The following is a 12,405-nucleotide window of genomic DNA, read 5'->3' on the forward strand; positions in this document are numbered from 1 at the left end:
AGTACTCCAGAATCCTAGTTTATATGCTATTTTATATGACTTTGGTTCTCTTATTTTTATATCTAGAAATTGTCTCATACATTTATGGTGTATAGATTTATTTATACCATTTTCCTTCTTGTATTTTAAAACTTTCTTGGGCTGGGGATGTGGCTCAAGCGGTAGCGCGCTCGCCTGGCACATGTGCGGCCCTGGTTCGATCCTCAGCACCACATACAAACAAAGATGTTGTGTCCTCCAAAAACTAAAAAACAAAATAAATATATTAAAAAATTCTCTCTCTCCTCTCTCTCTTTAAAAAAAACTTTCTGACACATACTCTTCAGGATTTCTTTGGAGAGTGTTAAGTTAAACGATTTTTATCTCCATGTATTTTATCCCTATGATTGATAGTTTCATTGAAGGTAGAATTTTAGGTACCAACATGTACTTTTCATTCTTTTGTTAGTGGTGTCTGCTTACTTTAAAAATATATGGTTGGTGGCGTCTTAAATTTTTATTCTAATTATTTATCCTGCTTTGGATTTTTTTTTTTAAAGTGAAATTTGGGTTAACTCTCAGTCATTGATCCCTTTGAATAATTTCTCTGAAATTTCAATTAGACATGTTAGACTTACTCTCTTAACCACTTGTTCATACTCTAGACTCAGTGGTTTTTTTTTCCCCTTAAGATCTTCTAGTTCACTAATATCTTTTTAATTACCTTTAATTTGTTTAGCCATACATTTCAGTTCTAGCTGGGCACGGTGGCACTCGGCAGTAATCCCAGCAGTTTGGGAGGCTGGGGCAGGAGGATCAAAGCCATCCTCAGCAACTTAGTGAGGCCCTAAGCATCTCAGTTAGACCCAGTCTTAAATAAAATACAAAAAAGGACTGGGGATGTGGCTCAGTGATTAAATGCCCCGGAGTTCAATTCCCAGAAGATTACCAAATGTATAAATTGATACTTTTTTTGGTACTGGGTATTGAACCCAGGGTCTCTTAACTACTGAGTCACATCCCCAACCCTTTTTTTTTTTTTTTTTTTTTTTTTGGAGATAGGGTCTTGCTAATTGGCTTAGGGCTTTTGCTCATTTACCGAGGTTGGCCTTGAACTTGTGATCTTCCTGCCTTAGCCTCCCAAGTGGCTGGGATTACAGGTGTGTGCTAGTTTTACATTTTAATGTTTTATTCTTAATTCATTTAAGTGAATATTTTATATTATATGTTGACTATCCTTTATCTAAAATGCTTGCGACAAGATAAATTTCAAATTGTTTGGTTTAAGAATGTTGACATATATAATGTATCTTGGGAATGGAATCCAGGTCCAAACACAAAATTCAATTATGTTTCATGTATACCTTATACACATGACCTGAGGATAATTTTATATAAACTGTTGTACCTGGGTTTTGAGTGAAACCCATCACATTAGGTCACACTTGGAATTTTCCACTTGTGGTGTCACTATGGTATTCAAAAATTTTCAGATTTTGGAGCATTTTCAATTCCAGATTTTTTACTAGGAATGCTCAACCTGTATGCATTTGATTGATAATTCTGATATCTGTCATCTTTGTAGGTAAGATTCCCCAGTGTGATTTTTTGGGCTTATTTTCCTTGGAATTTTATCTGTCAGGATTGTGGGTTTAAAGTACAATCCTCCACAGATGATTTACATTTGTTCCTTCTAGGTGCTTGAGATTATTACCAGGCAAGGATAACTTCACATTTTCAGGTTGGGCCTACCTACCCACCCCTAAAATCACAGAACTGATGTGAACTCTGGCTTTAAACTTACTCAATAAGTAGCTTCTTATACATTCTCAGGGAAGACTTTTCTTTCCCCAATTTGTTACCCCTTGCACCCAGATACAAGGCAGAGACAGGCCCAAATCCCACTATCAAACTCTGAAGATCTGCTTATTTTCCTAGTTCATCAATTGAAGGTGTATACTGTAAGGATTCTGGACTTATGCTAAGGGGAAGAGGTCTCACATTAGACCTCACCACCAGGTACAGGCCTCTAATGTCACATGCCTATACACCCAGCACATGAAATGAAAATTTGGGCTGTGGGCTAACAGGAAGCAGTTGATAACCACTGCAACCCTAAGACAAACATCTGTGTGGTATTTTGTCATTCTGTACTTTTTTTTTTGTGGTGGTTTTTGGCTCTGAGGAATTTCTTTACTTACCCAGCTCAATCATGCATTAGAAAAGATAAATACCCTCTGCAGCACTGTTAAGCATTTATCTGAATCTGGTCAGACAGATGGCTCTGGCTTCTATTTCTTTAAAATAGGAGGTAAGGTTCATATGCTGAGGACCACAGTGGGGAATAAAAGGTTTTCTAAACAATGGAAAAGGCTTGAAACAGTGTGAAAATGGGAAAGTTGAAGCAGCACTAAATAATAAAGAATTAATGATACCCAGGAAACTTCATGGTATAGAAAGATTTACTTGACAAGACTTTACAGCATTGGAACTATACGGTAGTCTCACATCTGGTACATGTTAGCCATATGACCCTGGACAAATCATATCCCTTTTTTGTTTCATAGGAGTTAGATGAAGATAAATTTATAAAATGCTTTGAAAATATTAAATGCATAAAACATAAGGCATTATGATGTTTTCTGCAAAAGATATGTATCAGAAACTCTGGTCTCAGAAAAACAGGATTAAGTTAGTGGAAAAAATGCACCTTAGTAGATTCTGATAAAAGTTTATAATCACAGTTACAAATAAAAGTCAAATACTGAACCTGGCCACTATTTCCAGAGAATAGTACTACTCTGAGACTTAGCCTTTCTGTTTAGAATTTGTTGAAACCAAATTAGCTAAACTCTAATGATTATATGCCATTTTTCATGTTATGAAAATACTTTTGCTTAACAAAACTCTAAAAAAGTAGTTTCACTAGTGAGATTTTACCCACGGTAATAAAAAAAAAACAACTCTTTAATCAAACCAAGATAATCTAAGAGAATCTTAGCATTAATAATATGGAATCTTCGAGACAGAAAATATAAAGATTCCTCACAGTCCATAATTCACCTCAAATATTCATTAAAATATAATTAAATCCACACACATTTGATGACTAAATATTTTCTAGGTTTTAAAATTTTTAGATCATTCAATAATATATTTACTGTTGTTCTAGTTGCTGTAAAGTAAAAATATAAAATAACTTCTTATCCTCAAGGAATTTTCATTTTAGGTAGTGAAAATATTTTTTTTTTATGGGAAATCACCAAACATGACAAAACCAACATACCTGTAAGTTGACTTTCTTGTTATTTAAAGGGTCATCAATATTTGGAAGAGCTTATCCATTGGAAGGAACAATAACATCATCAATGAATATAAGCGTTAAGATTTTAAATTTAATTTTCCTAGGTGTTTAGCCATTATGACTAAGTCACTGTATTTTATCCTGACTAAGCAACTGGCATTCATAATACAAAATTGCAAGAAAAAATGTCAATATGAGCCTCAAAGATGAACTCATTGATTTTGGCTTGCATTCCAATGCTCCAAAGACAGTGTACTAACTCTCATTTTAAGTCCTTTTACATGTCCTAATGGTGGATAGCATCAGTTTTATCAGATAATCTGCTTTAGATACAGAAGAGTTTTTCCTGTGAAATTATAGGAGTGTAAACCCTTGTCTGGTTACATTCATGTTCTACTGATATTGCCAGAAAAAGTTCAATGTGGTTTTAGATTAGTGTACTTTTTTTTCCCCTTTCCTTCCAACAGTCTGTTTCCAGGAGGTAAAGTTGAAAAACCTAATTGTTTCAGAAAGGGCCACTTCTTATCTCAATTCCATCCAAATATAGTCACCAAGAGAAAGAGTGGTTTAGGCAGTTCTATTCAAAAACCTGAGTTTTGGAAGACCCACCAAAATGTGTTCAAAGTAGTAATAGTTGCTTTACTGTTTTTTGCTGATCCATAGTTTTTATACCTAATTCCTTAAAGTTAAAATATTTTTAGTTAGTGAGAAAAGTATAACAAATGCTTTAAATAGAGTCAAAAGTAAAATAGAGTTGTTTTTAATATGACAAATACTAAACAAAAGACTTTGAGTTAAAAATAACCAAGTATCAGTTTTGTATTGGCCAACAGACTTTCTCTACCACTTTGCTATAATATGAAAAACTCACTGCGAAGAAACTTCATTAATTCAGAGTGATCAATGGGAAGTACATTTCCAGTTATGTGGAACTGATATTAAAAACTGGATTAAAATAATCTTTAAAATTCAGGTTCCTCTGGATTTTCTCTAAAAGGGAAAAATGTTTCTGATTAAAATGTCTCTTTTTAAATAGGATTTCCAAAATGTTGAAAATATACTTAAGTACCGTTACATGTTCTAAAATTGTTTGATTACAAAAAAAAAGTAGACAACTCACATTGTTATTAGGAGACACCACAAAAGAAAAAACTTTAGCTCAGTTTCTTTCCAAATTATGTTTTCTAGGTCAATAGTGTTTTATTGCTGTCTCAAAAAAGTACACAACACCAATGAGATTATTGTTTACTAGGAAGATTTTTAGACTTTAAATTCTTTCTTACTAGCTTGGAATATTAATCAAATGTCTGAAAACCTGATCTACATACTTTGTGTATTTTATGCTGTAAAACCATACTTTTTAGAATTCTGAGCTTAAATATTGATGCTTTTTCTAGTGTGATAATGTTAGCTGCTTTATCTTGGAGTGAGGAGCTAGCTGGTAGAGAGTACAAGGAATCTTCTAGGGCACTAGAGATGCTTTATATTCTGGGTGGTGGTAACATGGGTGTATACATGTGTGAAATTTAACTGTACATTTAAATTATGCATTTTATGGTATATATCTCAAGTATAGAGTGCTTAGCCATTAAAGAAATGCCAACTATTTTACAATGAACCGTGAATATGATTTTGTAAGTCAAAATATATGGGGGAAAACAAGTTATCTGAATGCTCACAGCATGTGAACTGCTAGTCACTTTCAGGTAAATTAATTGTATCTGACACTACATAAGGCTTACAGTGATGAGAAGTCACTAACAGCCTATCAGAAACTCAAATTTCTATCAAGTGTTAAAACAGCTTAAACAACTAGAAGATTAGAACATCCTCAAATAAGTGACATGATTATAGCATGATCATTTGATTAATGATTACTCATTGTTTTTATTTCTGCTTCTTGCTGTTTGGGTTTTTGTCATTACACTGCTTGGTCTGCCAAAAAATTGAGATGAAAAAGAATTAAAGTTAAATTAATTTTCTTACCTAACTGTTGTTTTTCGTGTGCTAAATAGCTCAAGTTATGTGCGTGATTTTAAAAGTATGTATTGTTTATTATTAAGGGAGAAAAGAGTTGATTTATGAAGGAAATGTAAACACCTAATCTGCCTCAAATGTTTTTCTTTTTTTGCTTTTGCTAGGAATTATGTTAATTCTCATCACCTCCAAAAGCCTTTGAGAGGATTAGCTGCATAGACCAATATTGTTCTATATTAGTCAGTATTAAGCATATGATGTCACTTTGTTCCTCCCCTCCTCAAGCTTTTCTTTGGAGGGAAGGGGGGGGCATTTTAGGGCAGTTCCCAAAATACTGTGGCTTAAATACCACTAGCTGACACATATGATTGACAACCTTAAACTCCCAAACCTGTTTGAAATGGGTCAAATACTCAAGCGCTGCAGAACAATGCAATTCAATCAGCAATTCCCCATAAAAGAGAAAGGGGGTGTGATTAGGTTCCAGCAATTAAGCAAGTTATTGCAAAAACAGTTTGGTGGCTTGTTTCTGCAATAGGCACAAGTTAAGGAGTATTTTCTTTCTTAATTTGCTCCAAAAAAAGCTATACTGTAAGAGGTAGGATAAATTACCAAAGCATGAAGCACCTGGAGCAAACATTAAGGGCTTTATGGAGGTCCTTAGACTGACCTGCAGCATTGGTTATTGATGGTTAACCCTGCTGGGAACGATCGATCAGAATTTGTGTGAGCCTTATTGAGCCACAGGAAAGGAGATGCAGGAGGGAATATAAGCTTCTAATAAAAGAAACGCAGCAACAATAGCAGAGGAACAGCTCTGCCTGGTGACGTAATGGCTGGCAGAGGTCCAGCTTCAGCAGAGCTGCTGCTACCTCAGCATCCAACCTCCCTCAACACAGTCCAGCTTCAGCGGAGGTACTGGAGCTGCTACTTCTGGCGTTGCTACTTTGTTGCTGCCACCAACCCCTTACCTTACAGGGCCAGAACACTGAACAAAAGGGGTTGTCCTGCTGTTTTTAAGTTGACAGAACACACATTCTCTTACTCACACTCTGCCAAACCCTTCAGTAATCGAATCAACCAGATGCTTAAGTTTAGGGCGAAAACACTGGCGCACACTCCAGGGGTGCCTCAATTTACCCAGGCTGGTCTCGAGTCCGCCTCTCACTGTTCCCCCGCCCCCCAGCCGCCGGCCCTCGGCGGGAGTTGATGGGGCGGCTCCGCTCACCGCCTAGGCTCCCGCAAGTCGGTCCTCCCGCCTTACCTCCGCCAGGTAGAGGTTGAGGAGACAGAGCGTGGAGAACTGGAGACAGGAGGGGAAGCAGTAGAGCAGCCAGTGGGGGAAGAAGTGCAGGTGAGCGGGCGGCCGGAGCAGGGGCAGCGAACCGCTGAGCGAGAAGGCGGCGGAGAAGAGGGTGGTCCTGAGCGCTGCCCACAGGAGACAGAGGAAGAGGCAGAGGCTCTGGTAACTCAGCCGCCGCTGGCGATACAGGAGCAGCCGCCACAGCTGCAGGTAGGCAAAGGCGAAGAGCGCGGCGTAGAGCAGGGCGTGCAGGACGCTCAGCGCCAGCTGCACGGAGCCCGGCACCGCGGCGCCAGAGGCAGCAGCGACGGCGCCTCCGCCTCCGCTGCCCGCGCCGGGCGTCGAGGGTTCGCGGCCGGCAGTGGGGGCGACGGCCGCCGCCGGACCCGGCACTGACACCCTCATGAGGGGGTTGGGGGACAGGCGAGGGTGCGCGGGAAGGAAGGGGCCGGACTCCGGGCCGCCGTCGATGGGGAGAAGGCTTGCCCTCTTACCCCCCACCCACCCCAGCCTCCAACCCCAGGAAGCGCCGTGACAGGACCCGGAGCCCCGCGCAGAGCAGCCGCGGCTCCCCCCCTACCCCGCCTTTTCTTCTCCGCCCCCCCCCCCCCCGGGGGTCTCGGCTCCTCCTGCTGCGGCTCGGCTCCGTAGCTGCAAAAAACAACTCTCGGCTGGAGACAATCAGCTGAGAAACCCGAGCATTTGAGGCGCTCGCTCCGCACCGTGGGCTAGCACCGATTGGTCCAGGCAGGCACGCCCCCCAAGCGCCGCGCTCGAAAGGCCATGGGCCTTAGAACCCGTCACTCCGAGGTCTTGAGATCCGATTGGGCGTCCAGTTTCCCCGATTTCTGCCCCCGCTCCACTCCCTACCCATACTGCTGATTGGCCCAGCAACTGCATCGCCGGCTCGCGCCGGCGGGAGGACTCGGTTGTCGTCTGTCACTTGGGGTGTCTCTCGCTCCGCCCTCTGCGCCTGCCATTGGCTAGGGAGTCCTTTACGTAAGAAGCACGAGGAGAAGGAGGAGCCTCGGGTGATTTTTTTTTTTTTTTTTTTTTTTTGCTCCGGTGACCGATTCCGCCGAGAGGGTGGCGGCCACAGGCGGGGAGGGTGCGGGCCGTACGTCCTCACAGGTAGGCGTAGCTGTGGCCGGCCTCCTGGAAAGCCGGCTGCTGTCCCGCCTTCTGCCTCCAACTTGGTCTCAGGAGGCAGGAACCCTCGTCCGTGGGTTTGGTTCGGGTCCATCCCCGCAGGTCTTGCATTATATATATGTATACAGGTCTCAGGCAGGTAGGTGGCAGCGCGTGTCCTTCAGATATGGTTCTATTTTTTTTTTTTTTTCCTGTCTGCAGAAATGGGTATTCAAACCTGGCGGCTTTCCTCTAGCAGGGGCTGCACCGCTAAACTCTGAGTTAGCACTACTGCTTCTGGGACACGGAGGGGCCTCACCCGGACCTTTCTGAAGGACATTTTATTTTTTTATTTTTTTTTTGTTGTGTGAGCTGTAAGAAACCGGGATGTGTGGGTGGGATGATGTGACGGGTGAACTGAAACTCTTGCGTTAAAAGACCCCCTTCCTTTGGAAACGTCCTTTAATAACGAATGGTGGTAGGATCAGAGGAATGTCGAAGCCATCTGTGAGTAGGAGAAGGTTGTTCTTTGAAAGAAAATTTGGGAAGATGCCTCAGGTATAAATTTGCGGGGGTGGGGGGGCAGAATCAAAACTAATGATTGTCTAGAAGGGAAGGAGAATAGCCTGCTTCTTAAATCCCACTTGTGTTGAAGCCTTATTCTTGAATATAGGAGATGGTGGCGCTATTCCTAGGACTGAGAAAGCTACAAAATAAATGTTATGTTACGGCTTATGTATAAACGAGAAATAGTTTTTCCAACATATTCCACACATAATATTTATTGATTTTTTGTGTGTTTGGAAATAAAGGGAACAAAGTGGTGAGAGATTAAGAGGAAATAATTTATGTTTTTGGAACGAACAGCACATCACACATTCAGTAACCTTGTAAAAGGTACTGTTACCTTTACTGAAGCAATCAAAACAGTCTTTCCTCACTACTCTTTGTCCTATGCTTTGCCCAGAAAGAGCGTTGCTCTCTTTTTGCCCAAGTAAGTGGTCCACAGGGAGGGACTTTAAAGTCTGTTTTGTACTCCAGATTCTGGGCTAGTAGTTCACCAGGCGCTAGGTACTGCTGCCGTGTGGGTTCTTTCTAGGTATAATGACAAAATGATGGATGAGTGTGCCTGATACTATTATGTAGACATTCTCAGATGAAAATTCAGTGGAGCCTGTTGACCAGTGTAGGGTACAGTAGGGTACAACTTAATGAAAGAAGTTAACAGGCCTGATCCAACATCAATACTTTGAAGAAGGAACCTATATTATTTGGAAATTAAGAGAATCAGCAGAATTGATTCTTACAGAATGTGGTTAGGGTAGCCATAAAACAGGTGATAGAATGCTCATGACAGGAGTGAGGTAATTGATTGCAGTTGTGTACTTAAGCACAAAATCAGTTATGTCATTTTAAGCATTTGTCAAAATCAAGATTACCATTTGTTCTTCAGCATGCCCTATTTGTGCATCTTCCATGATCAATGAAGTATGAATTTAAGTCCAGGAAGAGGTTTTTTTTTTTTTTCCTTTTTCTCCTCTATTCTCTGCTCAAAATGGTAATAAAAAAACATCCAGTTTGTACTCACATGAATTTGCTTGTGAAACTCTTTTTCTCCTTGTGTGAGAGTAAGTATGGACACATTTTTTCTTTCTTTCTCCCTTTTTTGGGTGAAGAATATGGGGGTAAAAATACAGGATTTTCTTTCTACCTGCTTAGAAGGACTCTGGCAAAATGTCAACTGCTTTTATTGCTTCCTTTGGGTCCTTGGATTTATTAAATAATAAACTGTTGAGATTTAATCAACATTTTATTAGAGGCTGGTGCAGTGAGCAGATTCTGTTCTTCAGTAGCAGCATTAAACTGTAAGTAAGCTATTTTTTGACAGAATGTTTTTATAGGAATTTTGTAAGCATTATATGCCCCATTTGTTGCAAAATATGGAATGTGTCTTTTCCCAGAGAATAGTGCACACAGATCTTGATATAATTTATTTAATAGTTATAGTTGCTAGCTACATTTTTTTCTTGACAGGGTAAGCAATTGATTTTATGGTTAATCACAATGGAACTTTAGTCCTATAAAGGGGAAACTCATCAAGGATCCCCTAGAAAAGCTTACTGCCAGGTATTCTAAAATTTAAATGTATTCAAATGCACAAAGGTTGAATATTGTACTACTGATAGGGCAGATTACTCTTTAAAAGCAGAACTGTATATTAACTGTACATCAGACCCAATACCACAATGGGACTGATTTAGCTAAAGGAGGACTACCAGCTGTTCTACCGGCCTAAGGAGCACATAGAGGCAGATTTGCGTCTGCCTCCCCACAGGAAGGCAGGGTTTATGACTTTCACTTGAAGTACTTCCTGTTTTAAGCTCTGTGGTGACTTAATTAATATTCTATTGCCGAACCAAAGAAAGAAACACCCCTCCAAAACAACAAAAACCCCCAAAACAACAACAAAAACCCCTCATGTTGTCATTTGCTTATTTTTTTGTGTGTGCAAGCTTTAGCTCTTTTTGTACTGTAGCCTCACTGACCCATTCTTATAGTGCTTGTTATTGTCTTAGTTTCAAGTCAGTCATTCTTTCCATCTTTTAGATCACCTTTGCATGCATACTTATTTAGAGTTTAGGGGTAAGACTAAAGTTATATCTTTTTATGACCTCTGATTACTGCTTATAGGATTATTATACTGAAGAATTAAAGACCCTTCCAGGCTGAAAGTTTGGAGGTGTATGTGTGTTGTGTTGTCAAGCGTTCTGTAACAAATACTTACTTGTGACTTCTTTATTTTGCCTTTGGCACCTGTTGTGGTAATAGTTTCATTTTGAAGAAGTATCTTTACTTTTAGAATCTTCCTATAGTGGAAATGGGTCAACTTCCTGTGAATTCTTTGAAATTTAGAATGGGTGTTTTGCGTTCAAGTCACTTTCCTCTTACTTGTTATTTAGACCAGGTGTAAAAATAGGCAGGTTATATTGTGATAACACCTCCAAAACTTTAGGGATTTAAGTAAACTTTGTTTTACGTTCACAATGAGTCAGCTGGGAGTTTTGCTTCATTTTGTTTTATTTCTGGGACTTGAGTTGATAGAGAAGGCCTCATTTTGAGTATTACCAATCATCATAGCAGAGGGAAAACATATCATGCTTGACACATGTATATCGACTCTTTGAATTTTCCAGAAGCTATATGTCATTTTTTGCATTTCAGTGACTAAATTAAGTCATGGCTGTACCTAACTCAGGGAGGTATAAGTTTAGCATGTATAGAGAACTGGAAACATTTGGACAGTCCGATGTTCAGTCCACACATCTTTTACATCCCATACGCAGTTGATTTCTTCCCAGTGGAGATAAACCAAAAATCTCATCCGGTCACGTGTCACAATTAAAGTCCAGGATTTCTAAGTAATGCCCAATAGTGATAATTTCTTTATCTGGTCTAGACATGAGTTATCTGTCCCCTAATCCATATGTTGAATGCATAGGGTAATGTAGGGACAGATAAGTTCCCATATGGAGAGGGGAAGAATGGAAAACATATACCAGACTGTAGATGGTAGTAATTTGCAGATGTTGCCAGCGATCTTGACTTCTTCCCTACATTCTATGGGCAGTTTTTTTTTTTTTAATTGAGTGTAGTTTGAATATTTGGCAAACAATAAAAATAAGCTGTAGGACAAGTAAAGTAAATATCAAAACCAGTTTGAAATTTATTATTAGTCAACAGATACAAGATTCTCTGTGAAATTTCTAGAAAAACTTCTAAACACACTGGATTTCTGTATTTATCTCATTATTGTAGATCATTAACAAATAGTTCTTATTCTGCACATGTCCTAGAGCATAGTTCTTCATGGTCTTTGGCTTTGCCCTATGAGAGGCCTGCCATTTTTATTATCCTTGGCCACATCTGAGATTGGCTTTGGACAATATGGCTCTTTCTGTGGTTGAGCAATTTGTTCAGCATGCTTTGATGACCATAGAAGGTTGGGGGCTCAAGATTATTTTTGGTTGTGAATAGCCGGACTCTTGAATGAGGCTTCTCCAATTATCTTTTAATACCTCGTTAAATATGACCAACAGTGACCATCACATAGTATTTATTTTCTGTCTTTCAGCCTCTTTTCTTAGTGCAGTAAACAAATTCATTAGCCACAGAAACCAAGGTGCATGTTAATTGTAAATTCATTAAATACACATCACCTCCAAATGATTGTAGCAATGGTTTTATCAAATATTTGCCACATGGCTAACTTGATCTGAGCACCAGTATTAGATAAATGTTTCCTTGAGTAGGTCCAGAATAGTTTGTGTTCACTTGGACTCCGAGCCAGTGTTTTGGGATTTTTTTTTTTTTTTTTTTGTGAAGGCAACATCTCGCTTCTGGTTTGCATACCAATGATGATAGATTAGCATGTGCTGCAACAACTCCTTCTCAAATCTCCATGGCTTAAAGCAATAGGTTTATTTCTTCCCTATGTCACATGCTCACTACATATAAGCTAGGAGTTCTCTATGTTAAGCTCAAACTGACAGAACAGCTACCATTTAATCATTTCTAGTGACCATGACAGAGGGAAATAAAAACTGTTGTTCAGTGAATTCTCCTAAAACTGTTGCCTAAAGGAGAAATGACTTCTCCTTGCATTTTTTTGATCACACGATGACTGTTAATAGCTTCACCGGAAATGGAGGGAAGA

The 12,405-nt window shown here is 39.6% G+C and overlaps 2 protein-coding genes across 2 annotated transcripts in view; one reads left to right on the plus strand and one right to left on the minus strand.

Annotated features, from left to right (window-relative positions):
* Gpr137c (G protein-coupled receptor 137C) overlaps positions 1-6,968 on the minus strand; it is a 46,094-nt gene extending 39,126 nt beyond the window's left edge. Inside the window, exon 1 of the mRNA XM_026411032.2 lies at positions 6,525-6,968. Coding sequence (XP_026266817.2) covers positions 6,525-6,968 — 444 coding nt within the window. The remainder of the gene's footprint in view (positions 1-6,524) is intronic.
* A 687-nt stretch (positions 6,969-7,655) lies between these two features.
* Txndc16 (thioredoxin domain containing 16) overlaps positions 7,656-12,405 on the plus strand; it is a 98,274-nt gene continuing 93,524 nt past the window's right edge. The window contains exon 1 of the mRNA XM_026411039.2: positions 7,656-7,851. The gene's annotated coding sequence lies outside the window, so the exon portion shown is untranslated. The remainder of the gene's footprint in view (positions 7,852-12,405) is intronic.

The sequence above is a fragment of the Urocitellus parryii genome, chromosome 6 (assembly GCF_045843805.1).
Source record: "Urocitellus parryii isolate mUroPar1 chromosome 6, mUroPar1.hap1, whole genome shotgun sequence".
Lineage (NCBI taxonomy): Eukaryota > Metazoa > Chordata > Mammalia > Rodentia > Sciuridae > Urocitellus > Urocitellus parryii.